Source organism: Rhipicephalus sanguineus, chromosome 9, assembly GCF_013339695.2.
Source record: "Rhipicephalus sanguineus isolate Rsan-2018 chromosome 9, BIME_Rsan_1.4, whole genome shotgun sequence".
Classification (NCBI taxonomy): domain Eukaryota; kingdom Metazoa; phylum Arthropoda; class Arachnida; order Ixodida; family Ixodidae; genus Rhipicephalus; species Rhipicephalus sanguineus.
The window spans coordinates 31,530,158-31,545,447 of NC_051184.2; the positions used below are offsets into that span (position 1 = coordinate 31,530,158).

The following is a 15,290-nucleotide window of genomic DNA, read 5'->3' on the forward strand; positions in this document are numbered from 1 at the left end:
AATCCTAGTCCTAGAGCCTCACACTCCCTTCCGCATATATCTGCCAGTCGCTGTATATCATCTTGACTGTCCGCAAATAAGACAATATCATCAGCATAAAATAGACCTGGAAGCTTCTGCTCAACCATCGCTCCGACCTGTTTGTGTGACAAATTAAATCCAATGTTGCTACCTTCTAGCGCTTTTTCCATCCTCGCCATGTACAGCATGAATAACAGCGGGGACAAAGGGCATCCCTGTCTCAGTCCCTTGCTAATTTCAACGCTGTCCTTGCTACTTATTCCTTCCCATTCTATACAAACTGTATTTTCTCGGTATATTTCTCTCAAAAGCTGTACACAGTCGTCACCTATGCCCACTTCCTTCAATATATCCCACAAAATTTCCTGATTAACGTTGTCATACGCCCCGGTGATATCTAGATAAGCTACGTATAAGGGCCTGTTTTCTATTTTAGATATTTCTATACACTGGGTAAGAACAAACAGATTGTCGTCTAACCGCCTGTCGATTCGAAATCCATTCTGAAGTTCTCCCAAAATATCATTTTGTTCTACCCACGCTTCTATTTTTAATTTTACTGCCTGCATCGCCAACCTGTATAGCACCGATGTAATTGTTCGGGGTCTATACGAGCGAATGTTATCTTTTTCTCCCTTGCCTTTATAGATTAAGTTCATTCTACTTTTTCGCCAACTGTCTGGTATTTCCCTCTCCTGTAAGCACTTTTCTACGGCTTTCAGCAGTGCTTCTTTAGTGTTATGTCCGAGTTCGTTAATGAGGCTGACGGGAACCCCATCTAAGCCCGGAGTAGTGCGCTTAGGAATTTTTCCTTCGGCCTTCTTCCAATTGAAATTCTCTAGTACTACATCTTCGTCGGTTGCTCTCCTTTGCGTACTTTTACTCACCGGGGGAATCCCCTGGGGGACCTTTTTAAACGAATCGGCTGTTATCTTTCGAATGTAACCTAGCGCTTCATATCCTTCGAATTTATTTCCTCCTTCATCTACCATATGTTGTTGCATTGTGACAGACTTCCTGCCCAGCGCTTTTAGGTGGCTCCAAAATATCCTAGGCGCGGCCTTCTTCTTTTCGCGAATCTCTGTCATCCAGCGTTCACTTTCACCTTTAATTTTTGCCTCGACTAATTTCTGCACAATGGATTTTTGCTCTAAATATATTTCCCATATTTGGTTAACTTCGTCCTGTGGCCGCTTCTCCTTTTTTGCCTGTCTGTGCTCCCGTGATGCCTGACGTCGCATCTCGATCGCTTCCCGGATTTCTTTGTTCCACCAACTTTTTGGCTTTTTCTTTCCTTTCCAACAAATAGTTTTCTTCTCTATTTCCATTTCTTTCGTGATTACATGTAGCAGCTCACTATACTTCCAGTCTTTGCCTGGTAGTTCGTCTACTTTTTCCTCGACTCTTGCGGCTATATTTGTTATTTGTTTGTCATTTAGATACGAGCTGCCAAACTTTGATTCTATGTTCTTATTTTCAGTTTTATATCCCATTTGTAATATTATGCGTTTATGATCACTACCCAAGCTGTTAATGCCTTCTTCGTCTATTCTCATGTCTGTAAATTTGTCATATATTCCTTCTGTCATGAGACAGTAATCAATGCTCGATTGCCTGTTTCCGACTTCCCACGTGATCTGCCCCTCACACTTAGGCCCCACGTTAACTATCTCAAGACTATGTTGCTCGCAGAGATGTAGCAATAACTTGCCATTGGTGTCTGAATATCCGTCAAGGTCATGAATGTGAGCGTTCATGTCCCCTAGAAGGATTATTTCGGCATCACGACCAAATTCTTTAATATCGGTGCTTATGCATTTCACTATCTCCATATTCTTTTCTCTGCAGTTATTCCCCGTCCACAAGTAAGCTACACCTAGCCACGTTTTCTTTCCACCTACTGTGCCCGAAACCCATATGTGCTCTGAACACGTTTGTTTCACTCTCTCCCATTTTGTTCTGCTATGAATTAGCATTCCAACCCCCCCACCTCTCCTTTCTGATGTGATCCTGTTACATCCTTCCCAAACATAATTTTCAATATGTGGTGGCTCTTCCAAGTCTCTAAGGTGTGTTTCTGTAACCGCATAAACACCTATCTGTTCCTTGTTTAACTGTCTCTCAATCTCTAACCATTTTGCCTTTTTTCTGCCACCCTGCATGTTAATGTAACTAATTGCAACACGCGCCTTCTCCCTTCTTTTACCTTTTCTCTGTTTTTTCGCTATACTACCTGTCAAAGAGTCCCCCTGGTTGTTTTCCTCATTGCAAGCTACCTTGGGCACCGAAGGGCCCGCTTGCCCCCCAAAAAAGCTACTGCGCGTCCTGCAAGACGCCAACCCACCTCATGGCCAAGCCTCCTATCGAAGTGTATTCCGTCTCTTCGAAAACCACCCCACCTGTGCACCTCTCTGTTTATTTCCACTACCTCGATGCCTTTCTCTTGACTAATTCGCCATATCTCTTTGTTTGCGTCGACAACCGCTCTTTGCAAGCTGATATTTCGCACTGGTACTTCCGGTATTGTGCATACCACTATCTGCACCTGAGGGGAAATGGCGCGCATGTCATCGACCCCTTTCGCCAATGTGGTCGCTAGTTCGGCTGATTCTTTACTCAAGACGTCGTTTAGACCTCCCGCGATTATCACGAGGTTACGTCCATTAGACTTAGTTGCGAGTTCTGCGCTAGCTTGTCTCATCACTGATCGCAGCCTATGTCCCGGGAACTTCCCTATTAAAACTCGTTTGTCGCCTCTCACCCTTTCCTCGATTGCTTCTGCGCATGTAGCTAAATTCGAGTCCCCGGCGATTATCACGTGATCCGACTTTTCTGCTGGACTCTCCCGCACCTGGCCACTGCCCCGGTTACTAGCGCCTGCTACTGCTGTTACTGCTGCTACTGCCCAGCTCGGGGCACCGCAGCGCCACATTGCGGCTCAGTTTCAGTGCATACTCCCTATAGGCTTACTATTTTGGCCGAAAATGGTCGCAGATCGATTTCATCTGATTTGGACGAAACCTTAAAAAAATTGAAAAACACAAGACTTCCAAAGGCTTAGTATTTCGGCCGAAAATGGTCGCAGATCGATTTCATCTGATTTGGACGAAACCTTAAAAAATCGAAGAATACAAGACTTCCAAAGGCCGAAAATGGTACCAGATCGATTTCATCTGACTGACACAAAATTTCGCGGCCGAGGTAGCCTGCGAGATCGATTCCCGTAAACATGCGTGTATCATCAGCAAATTTCAACAGCGAATACAGCTTGGAAGTTATTTTAAATGAATTTTGAAGTTTGCGTGAGCGATCGACACCCTCGGTCTGTTGACACCCTCAAAGGTGGCACTTGGTGACCCCCTACTTCCCTCACGTGACCACGCTGCAACAAAGTTATGATGACGTCATAGCCGCCATTTTTTTGCCGCGTTCGCTCCAGCAGTACCAGCAGCCTACTTCGGGGCGTCTGCTCGCGAACCGCGCGGAAGTGCGTCACAGTTCTGTGTGCTGACGTGATCGAGCGCTGCACCCGCTAGGTGGTGATAGTTGCACCTTGCTACATAAAGGTAGCATATACAGTAACTCTAGTTGCACCCGGAGGCTTGTTGTTTTTGAAACCGAAACTGGCACTGGTCGGTAATGAGGAGCCTGTAATTATTTATCTGTCGCGCGTTGCAGCAGACGGTATGCCGTGCTATGACTAACGAGCCCCCAGTAACACTGCAACAAAAAAACGCGAGGCCAGAATTTTTGTGTCAGTGCCCATCTAAAAAATCGAAAAATACAGGACTTTCAAAGGCTAGAGGATTACTCTTTCGGCCGAAAAGGTCCCAGATCGATTTCATCTGATTTCGACGAAACCTTAAAATATCGAAAAATGCAAGGCCTCCAAAGGCTATAGGCGTACTCTTTCGGCCGAAATGGTCCCAGATCGATTTCATCTGATTTCGTCGAAACCTTAAAAAAAAAATCGAAAAATGCAAGGCCTCCAAAGGCTATAGGCGTACTCTTTCGGCCGAAAATGGTCGCAGATCGATTTCATCTGATTTCGACGAAACCTTAAAAAATAGAAAAATAGAAGACTTCTTAAGGCGATATGTTTACTTTTTAGGCCGCAAATGGTACCAGGTCGATTTCATCTGATCTCGACGAAACTTTAAAAAATCGAAAAATACAAGATTTCCAAAGGCTATTTATTGGCTTACTATTTAGGCGGACATTGGTCCGAGATCGGTTTCATCTGATTTCGACAAAACTTCGAAAAATACAAGGCTTCCAAAGGTTATAGGCTTCCATTTAGGCCGAAAACTGTCTCAAAATCGAATTGATGAAAATCCGACGAAACGTCGAAAGAAATACAAGATTTCCCAAGACTAACCTTTGTGCCCTAAAACGGAGAGAAAATCGATTTCATCCAAATTCGATGAAGACTTGAAAAATCGCAAGCTACATGATTTCCGAAGGGTTTAGAGTTGACAATTAAGGGCCGGAAATCGACACAAGATCAATTTCATAAAGCGTGGATGAAACTTTGAAAAATCAAGGAAAACAATTTTCGAAGGCTATATAGGCTTACCTTTTTAGTAAGAATTACAGCCCCATTGCAGAGAAACTGTGCCGCACGAACAAACAGCGACTGCAAGAGAAACATGAAAACGATACGAGCGCTGACGTTACGCTGAATGTACTTTTTCTTTGAGAAAAATGTGGAGCGTACATCACTGCGTACGTCACCCGAAAATCAGCCGAGATCTCTCGAGAAATCAACATGCATCTTCAATTTTGATAGTCATGGCGTTCCGACTTTACTTATACAAAGGTTAATGAAGTATGCTTAATATAATGCCGTCCGAGGCTATCATGCGGCCGATTCGGAAACATGGAGGTATGCAAAAGAGCAGCGTGCGAGTGAACACAAACTGGACGTTAGGAGCAAACATGTAGGGATATTCTTTTGTATCGTGAACAGCGTGAAAGCACTGCTCTTTTTCCTATACCACGACGTTTTTTCAACGAGCGCATGATAAGCTCCAACGCGTAATCATTGAGACATATTTTCTTAAAATAAAGAAAGTAGCCGTCAAAGGCGTGCTCATGAGGGGGGCAGGGGGGCGCCCCCCCCCCCCCCAAGATGCATCTAATCATCATCAATCAGATGCATCTCAATCATCATCAATCAGATCATCAGATGCATCAATCAGATGCATCTAAGCATCTGATCACCAAGGAGGGGGCGCAAAGTCTGCCCGATACGTTTACACAGTTATGGCCACGGATGTTTTGAACGATAATGGCGGCCGAAGGCCCCCAATATTGCATTCCAAGAACTGTTTACTTTTCATCTTTACTGCCGGTTAACTTGGGACCAAAGGCGGGCCATTGTGAGGATTTCTTTCATCCGCTGTGAAGCTAATATGAAACATTGCCCCCCCCCCCCCCCCTTCCAAATGCCAAGAACCGAACCCGATTAAGCTATCGCGTTCTAGCCTTCTCAAATGTCCAAGTTTTTATTATTGCTGTTGTACATCACTTTGACGAAATTAGTAAAATACTGCTGTGGCTTCGTCACTGACTGTATGAAATGCGAAATAACTGCTCCAAAAAAAAATATTCCTCAAAATGACTGAAGTTCCTAATAAAAATGACTGACACCACCTTGACTGCCGGCGTCGTGGAACCAACGTGGGCTGAGCGCGCTGCTTTTGTAAAAGGGAAAAAATCATTTTGTGTCAAAACTAAGCATCTAATGGGCTCTAGCGTGTGCTTGAGGCAAAGAAACATATTTTCGCTGCAAGAAATGCGTGCAACCTGACTACAGCGTAACTTCATTGCAACCACTGGTGCAATGAAGTTACGCTGTAGTGGGTTCGCATCTAAAGACGGGCCGCGGTTGACACGAGAAAGAAATGGCACGAGCAAATTTGCATTCCTGTTTAGTACATATAGTCCTATAGCATAAAGCAGGACGCAAGCGGTTTGTCCGCTTTGTGGGAAGAAACCCAACATGTTTACTGCTGCATGCAGCCGCAACCTTTCTCAAATTATTGGAGTCAAACGAACAAGAGTTATTGCACGCGCGCGCCTCATTCAGAGTTGTAGCTAAATAACATTTTACATAAGCACACGTTTGCCTGTGGCACGATTTTAATATTTATCTGTCATGCCTTATTGCACGAATTTTCCACGGTTTTCACACGGTGCATTTTTTATCGCCATCGAGCCACATCGGGACGAAAACTTTCAACGATTTACTCCTTTCTGCAGTTTGCACAAAGGGGCCAATCGCGAAGGTAAATGCACCGTGTTCCAGCCGGCTGCATTACTTTGAGCATTTGAATGCATTAGCATACTGCAATGGGTGGATTACTGTGGTCTAGATTGCAATTTTATGCTTAAGAAGCGCGAGAAACACGGGACGAACCAGAGATACACACAGAACAATTAAGCTTTTGTCTTGTATGTATCTCTGCTTTGTCCCCGTGTTTTTTTTTTCTTGTTTTTTTTTTCTGTGCTTCATAAGCATGGACCGATTGCAACTAAATCAGATAGCTGTGTTCGCAATTTTATGTTCCAGTGAAAATACCGGTGCCCAGCATTTACAACTTTATTGATAAGCATTATGACACTTTGCGGCTGCTATAGCTGTTAGAAGGTGAATGAATACTTGAGGCCCGCGTATTTGAATTTAGGTACGCGGGCCTGAAGCTTATTTTCGACCCCATGGAGGTGTTCGAAATTTCCGGAGCTCTCCACTACGGCGTCCCGCATAATCTTATCGCGGTTTGGGGACGTGAAACCCCAACAATGATTGAAGCTCAATCAGCGTTTGAAGCTGGCCATGGGATCGCCTGTAGCGCAACATAAAAAAGAAGTCACACTGGATGGGCTCATTCTACAGATATCCTCTATAAGCAAATAACCCCATAAGCTGGAAATAATAATAAATGAATGTCAGGTGACAACGGTATTACGCTCTTGCAAAGCAGGATAACGGTGAAAGTGAAAGCTCACACTACAGGGTCGCATTGTGGCACGGAGCAGTATAAAGTTCAAAGTCGCCGATAACATTGACTGCACTTTCCCACATTGTGTAGTCTCTAGGTGTCCGCACACATGAAGGGAGAGCAAAGCAATGCCGTTCAGAGAGGAAAACGCCAGAAATCGCGGTTAAAAGCAACGCGTTCAAATGCCCGCTTCCCTTCGCCGTCGTTAGATCATGTGATCCAACCCTGCACGTCACAACGATCGCAGCGCCTGCGTCTCCAGTGGTGGGCCCCACGATACAACTTTAGAAGTATTTCCTCTTCAAGGACGGATGCACACAAGCCAGCACCAATGGGCTCGCACTCCAGAATGACGTCATGAGCCGGACGGCCGGTGACCCCGCCTTCGGAGACCACCGCCGAGTGCATGAGCGGGACTATTTCTTTAGTCACGGAGGCCATCGGCTGCGCTTCGGTCATCTGGGCGAAGCCCTCTCCGGACTTCTTAAGTTGTACCCGATTATGACGTGGTTTTGCACCACGTACAGGATCGGAGGCATTGTAAACTTTCTGCACCTCATCTGGTTTTGCACTGCCTCCGTGATCGGCGCACCGATCACGGAGGCAGTGCAAATCGACGTCACCACGTTACGTCACGGTGTATAACGTCATGATGACGCCACAAGTTTTGGCGATCTATGACGTCATGGGACGTCATCACGTAATGATTTTGTGCATCAATCGTGTTGACGTCATGTCACGATCAATTTTTGTGTTTGATGAGGCATCTAGGGCTTTCGCATTAATATTGCGTATTGAACGTTAACAGCCTGGCCGTTAACAATCTGGTCTTGCGCACCAAACTGGCCTCCCCATGTCACCTCTGTGCCGTACGCTAAACAGCTTCGCTGATCATCCACCCCACAGGGTGGAATGGCTCCTCAATTCTTTAGAGCGCAGCTCTTAGGCGCCCGTTCCTGCGTTGAGCGGCGTTGCCGTTGCCGTCGTTGGCGTAACCAAGAGCAAACGAGGACGGAAAAGAGCGAACGCGGAGCGCAGCGAGCCGCTGTGTTAACGTCTGCAATGCCTCGTGCCTGCTCGCGCCTCTTGTGACAGCGCAACGCGTATGCCTCGCGCACGGGTACGAGAAAGTGGGTTGACCTGCGAGGCTTGGCAAAAGATGACGATGATGAAAGCATTTCTTTATGAGCGTGCAAAGAAAACGGGGAGGATCTCTATTCCGGGACTCGTATGGCAACCTCTGCGATAGCCTGAGCCCGCCGGACGAGCGCCAGACAGACCTCGGGGGCGCCGTCGCTAAGGATATCTTCCCACTGCTCTGGGGTACGGGTGGACCGAAGGATTGGTGGAAGGGGAGGGAAGTGGGCAGCGGGGATGGCGCCACATCCTGGACAGGCGTCGGTATAGTGAGTCGGATATAATTTATGCAGGAAATGCAGATTTGAAAAATGGTCTGCAGTCGGCGAAGTGCGACAGCCTCCTCTCGTGTCATGGGGTTGGTATCAGGGGCTGGTATCGCTGTCGTTGGCGTATGTAATGCTGTGTGGAAGACGTGCGTTTGTCGAAGGGACACTTGGTGTGTGGAAAACTCTAGCAGACTCTTAAAGGGGTCATGAACCACTTTTCCAAGTAATGATCTAATGACCTCAGTATCGGAGTTTACTGTCTCCCGAATCGATTGCCGCGAAAATTTCTCGAATCCGTCAAGAATGAGCGGAGTTACGGGGCTTTGGCGCACGCTTTCAGCGCTTTCTCTCTCTTCTCGTCCCGACGAGCGTACTGGAAGCTACACAGGGAGGGATGGCACGGGGGAAAGAAGTTACGTCAGCGCGCGTCATGATCGCTCTCCCGCTGTGATTCGCGTGCGCGAGTGCGGCTACCGTGTACTGAGGAGTGCGGCGCCGGCAAGTGGCGGCACCCCGTGGCAAGAAGCGCATCTGATCCGAACGCCGCTCTCGATTTACGTCGGCTATCGGCCAATAAGCATGCTATGTCTCTTGCGACGTAAACAGGCAGATCCGCGACGTCAACATGCAGACGCCCCGCCCACCGACGAGAGTGAGAACCGGCCTCTGTTTGAAAGGAGAGCGCCTGAGGAAACGGCAACTTCGCGCTCCGCTTGTGGCCTTTACGCGGCGCGCACGACTGTAATATTTGGCAGAGCAGTTCATAGCCGTGTCAGCTTTCCACAGGATGTGTTTTTTCAACAAGCCCAAGGGGTGCTTCATGACTCCTTTAAGGGCCCTTTATAATTCGGCGCAGCGTTCGCGTCAGCCAGCGGCGGCACAGTTGACAACGCCAGGTTCAGCACGTTACGTTGACGCGAAAACCGAGCATTCTATATTATATATATTCGAAAACCGGGCATTCTATACTATATATAACATGGCGTAGCCGCTTCACAGTGGGCCTTCCGACAGCGACGGGCCCGCTATACTGACACCTGCGCATATTAAAACCGAATTGCGGCTGCTCCTACCAGGAGGCACGCTTTTAATAATAACATGACATTTTTTTTAAAAGCAAGCGAAATATTCGAATAAGGACCCTATATCACTCACGAGCTCGAAAGGGCAGTGCCTTTTAGGGGTATTTACCGCAAGAGCGATTACAAACTCGGATGTGCTGGTGGAAGGGATTATGAGAAGCTTTTGAAGATCCACCGATAAAGTATATTTGAGGAAAAGTGCCAATGCGTTCCCACCGTTCACGTGCTCTTCCATGAACGCGAGGCACGGAAAATTCGATATTGTTCCAATCTATTGCTAGCGTTCCCAGATTTCATTCTGCAATATCCACAAACAGAAGTGACATACATTTTAGCGGCCCGCGTGTAGTTATTAGTAAACATTTCTTTAATTACCTGCCGTGCGACGCTTGAAACGAGTTATCAGCAGCATTTCTGGAACAAACGACGTCCGCCGATGAATCGCCGTCACAGTTTCACGCTACCGATTGGCCTAGACGTCACGAGCTTCTGCGGAGAGCGTGTTTTGCCGCCGAGCCGACTCGCACAACAGAAACTGCGTGCGTCGGCACCGTGCATCGCGTCTTGGCTTACTCGGGACCACGGAGGACTCTATGCTCGGGACGCACGCGCGAGTGCTGTTTATTCAGCGAAATAATTCTCGGTCCGTGGTTGTGACTTTGGCGGCTCCAAGATCAAGCTGCACGTGTTTCGACCCGCCGGCGGTGCGATTGCCGGTGATTGACGACCCCAATCCCGAAACTGTAGCGCAGTTTGGCGCAGTTTTCCTCGATATTATCAGGGTGGCGCAGTGAATCCGATTTGGCGCACTTTGGCGCAGGAGTGCAATAACTGCTTTTGACTTCATTCGCAATTTCCTCGGCGCCCACGAAGCTATGCAAAACTTATTAACGTCGAGCTACTTCAAAGTAACGTGAAACAGAGCAAGACCAGCGAATTCTTTAAATAAATTTTGGTTGTGCGAATTAATTGGTGTGCGTAATTTTTATTTTTCCCGAAAAAACAATTCTCACGAGAATGGACAAAAATCGCTTCCCCGGCGATTTCGTGGTGAAGGGTTCGACTGTATTAGATATAGTTGGTATACTCTGTATTCCTTTTTAAAAGGGCCCTGCAACACTTTTTCAGCATGGCCAGGAAATGCTACAGATCGGTAGTCGCGGCGCTCCCCTGAGAATACGTGAGCCCAACATTATAGAGCGCGCAGCACGCGGCCTCGAATTTACAACATAAGTTTCGAAATCGGTTAGAAATCGTTCTCTGCGTCTCTCGACAAGTGATTCCATAAACCCACAGTTCACGGCCATTGGCTGATTTGAACGTAGTGAGCTGCATAGTTTGTGGGGATAGGTTTGCACAAGGCTTACCTTAGGAGCGCGACCGGGAAGGGACGCGACGTTCTCCGCCGCCACCGCGCACAAAGACGCTGCGGCCGGGTTCGTCGACTGTCCGACACTGCGCAGAAAAGGCACTCGAGGCAGGTCACCAACAAGCACGGGTTTATTAATCCAATATGCAGCACAGTGCGGCAACCACGGGCTTGCAGGTTGTACAGGTAAACTCCGCAAGACCGACGCGAGTACACTTGCCTGAGGCGCTACAGGGCTTCCGCACGAAAGGTGGACGGGGACCACCGAAGCATGCGAACGATAAGTCACCTGCAAGAGCAGCACGTCACTCCTTCATTGCAGGCGTGCGAGCGTCTCCCACGGCGACAGTGATGCCAATTAAAGTCAACGTTTTTTCCCCTAGATTGACTTTTTAATGTCGCTATTCATGCTAATTCACCTTTAACAGAGTTCGCTTTCTAGCCCAATTCTTCTGAGTCTTATTGGAAGAAAAAAGCAACATATTAACAGCCACCGCGCGTACAATCATCAGATAGATAATCAATCTCCTTTCCAGTCAAGGCAATTGAAATTGTGCATGGGTTACTGTGACGATACTGATAGTTTGTTCATGTTATCTTTTATCATTGTCCCTTCTTTCCATCGTTTTGCACAGCGCTAGCATATATTGCGTGGTGTTGACGATGAAAGCATTGTTGTAAGTCAGTGCTGTTGTTTGTGGTACCTTTTCTCTGTGCTCCGTCTTTTGCGCTGTTTTCTTTCCGCTATGTCGTACCAACACGCCCAAGCATCCACTTTGGCTTTATTTCATTCGCCGCTTCCAGTGTTCCGTGGAAATAAGATTAGCCCGTGTGCTTATATTTAGGTACACGGCAAAGTACGCCTGGTAGTCACAACAAAATCGGGAGTCCTCATTAGGACGTCCCTCATTACGACATACCGTTATACCCCACAAACCATTATAGTATAAACAGACCTATAAAAAACGCACCTTTTACCTGTACTGGCTCAGTAACGAAGTGGTAGCCCCGTTAAAGTCACAATATACACCCCATATAAGAAACCACATTGTTTAACTCTCTCACCCGTTTTCACAGCACGTTATAAATTGTTAACGCGGCTAACTATAGTACAGGGGCTGCGGGTTATGCAACATGAATCAGGTGCACAACCGAACAATGGTGACGAGCATGCGATAACAAAAGGTTGAACGCAATCGTCGCCGTTCGCATAACCTGACCCGCAGCCCACTGCAAAAGATGCCTATCCTATACAAGCTATGAAGTATGTTCTATAGGGACAGCCTTCTGTGGTGAATTCAATGAGGCTTTTTCACGGCGGCTATCCGATTGCTACATCTGAACACTATCGCCGTACGTAAAGCATTACTGCGCATGGACGCACTATAGCCGGAGATTACGTACCAAAATGTTTCCTTTGCATTGGCATGTCATGCTCCTATCATGAGCATGGGAAGGAAAGGTATTTAGAAATAACATAGCTATAAGCTACGTGGCTACGATAACTACTGGATGCAGTACAGGTTCATATGGACGTAATGTAGTAATATATTATTAAATTACTATATTGCGTCCATATAAGCACACGCTCTTCTGATCCGTCCAATTGTTATAACAATTAGAGTCTTCAGAATGCCGTGTCTCGAACATCGTTAAAACAGGACATTCTTAGTTAATGCTTCTTGTTTTGAGAGGCTCATCGGTAAATATACGAATTAAATATCGAACGGCGTTGTCACAACTCTCCTAAGGTCGCGAGAAGCTGAACGCATGCGTGGAATCCCGCAAGTGAAGTCGCTGCAATTCAGTGGAATCTCGTTATATACGTTTTTCACAGGAACCGGAAAATAAAGCGTATTATGCGAAAATCGTATTAACCAAAGAGGTTAAGAAGAGGAGGAAAATATGCCTACTCCGTCAGCAACTCGCTTTTATTGAGACACAGTGAAGTAGCTGGTCCAATTTGCGCTGCACTTTTTTTCCCCTTTCAACGACCAGAGTTAAATTCTTCTGAAAATTATTCTTCTGAATTCTTCGCCTGGCCCATAATCGTCATCGTTGGACCCAGCGGCAGATGGCAGCGATCCTTTTGCCGCAAAATCGATGCCACTGCGGCCTCAGCGGCTATGCAACATGCAGATCGTGACCTGTGTGAACGCGGTTTGATCTTGTATACCGGATAATAAACGTAGGATTTCTACCTATATCGGTAAAGATCCACTTTCGCGGTCGTATTAGACAAGTTGGGGCAGAAATATGACCGTATTAAAAGCATGTAGATGCATTATTTCCGAGAGACGTTAGCCAGGAACAAAAAGAAAAAAAAACGTATTAAACCGAAAAGCTTATTGTGCAGAATCGTGACAACGAGATTCCAAGGGCTTCCAATGGTTACACAATGGCTTCACGTTAAGGCTCATGTGTTGTCGAAATTAATCGAGAGTATAGACCATTTTACGGACGGGTTTCGGTGCCGCCATGCTGGGCTGTTAACCTTGCCGTGTTTTATCTTGAACAACTAAGCGAACAATGTTACGGTGGGCGTATACACATGAAAACTGTTGGGTTGGTGCATTCGGCGTTTCCTGACTTTATCAGTTCGCGTCACGGGATACAAAAATAAAAAAAAAACATTCGTTTAAGATCCCATGATGGCGGCGCCCATATGCCTTACGTAAAATAATCTATAGAAGTGCGGAGAATTGGACAAGTTGCTTGATACGCATGGGTGGGGCGAAGCGCACTTTCAATAAAACAAGTGTAGTTGTTACTGTTAAGCAATGCGCTAAATTGTCAAGCTCTTCTGATGGAGCGCTATTGCCTTTGAGATTTGGTTCATTTTTGTTGGCACTTGTGACTGAGGTGGCCTTCGATGCGAATCCCCTTAAATAGGCCGTTGACTATAGTATAAGCCAGTGAACGTGCACGCGCCGTTGCTTCATCGATACAAAGTGAAGATACGTCATCGAAGATTTTTCTTGCCCTCTGCGCATCTCTGATATCCATTTAACATTGGTATTGATTTCCCTTTCCCACACACATCAGAAACTTAGGCGACATAGTGTCGTGACATTACGTGCATATGATAGTGCATGCCGGCTAAAGAGATGTGCAGGCATTTGCCACATAGTATTCTCTTCGCAATTATCGCGTACGATACGTAACGCGTATCCGGCATCAGCGTGACATCGTGATGACCTGCCCGCCAAGCAAGTGACAAACATCTTTGCTATCTTATAACTTTTGCAAAATAAGCAATAAATATCGAGCTATATAAAAGAAGCAGTCGCAATCGGCGCGCATCTCACAACAACGAAGACCGCAGCCATGAAAGAAGCTCAGGATTGGGTCAGGGCCATCGCGGCCGTCATGACCATCGCCACCTTCGTGGGCAGCCTGACCGTGGCCGATCAGATCTGGCATGCTCGGAGTTCGTCCGGCATCGAGTACTTTCCCCTGGGCCTGGGCCTCCTCTGCAGGAACACCTGGATGCTGTACGGGTACACCGCCGGCGAGTACACCGTGATGTGCGTGAACGCCTGCGGCTTCGCCTTGGCGGTATTTATCTCGAGGGAGCACCGGGCCTTCTCTCCCGACACTAAGCACGACGGTACTGTGATGCTGTGGCTCGTGCTGATGAACATCTTTTTCCCGTGGAGTTCCGCGGTGGAGCTCGGTAAACTGGCGGTGATTTTGGCGGTGATCAGCGACCTTCAGCCAGTATTGCGCATCTGTCGGAAGGCACCGCTGCCATACACCGCCGCTTGGACGCTGGCCACTTCTGGACTGTGGACGCTGTACGGCGTTCTCTCATGGAACGAGTGTATATTCCTGGGCCACATCGTTGGCGTCCTGGTCGCCGCTGCCGAACTTATCCTGGCTGTCTGGGTGTGATGGTGTAGCGGCGATGATTCGACGGCTCGAGAGTGTGATACGCTCGCCGTGGTAAGCGTATTCGGCGCATACAACGATTGTCTTGACGCGTTGTTTTCTAGCCTTTGGCCAAAAGCTGGCAGTGCGTTCAGATATGAAGGTGCTCTAACTAGCTTATCTTGACGCTTTCCTTCTGTGTTTGTATAACCTCACTTATTGCGTGCATGACGAGAACCCCTCCCTAATACGCGCTTAGTTTCCATAAGATTTCCGGCAGTTTCAGTCTCCAGACTCCTTCACATTTGTCGTTGCTTTTGTTCATGTCTACTTTTGTTCGGAACGTCACAGCCCTCACCTTAGTTTCTGTTGAGTACAGTGCGCATGTTGCCGCCGCTCTTTACTTGGCCAGACTTTCTTTCGCAATCTGTTGAAAGCCCATAATGCGGCCCTTTTCTTCACCGAAGTAATCTTAATTTGGCCAGATATAGGGCTCTTGAAAACTAGCAGTACTCTCGGCATTTCATTACGAGATTTA

General features: G+C 47.1%; 1 protein-coding gene across 1 annotated transcript; it reads left to right on the forward strand.

Moving 5' to 3' along the window:
* Window positions 1-14,209: 14,209 nt before the first annotated feature.
* LOC125759920 (uncharacterized) lies at window positions 14,210-14,776 on the forward strand. The gene has a single exon (XM_049419405.1). The coding sequence runs from the start codon at window positions 14,210-14,212 to the stop codon at window positions 14,774-14,776; it is 567 nt and encodes a 188-aa protein (XP_049275362.1).
* Window positions 14,777-15,290: the final 514 nt, after the last annotated feature.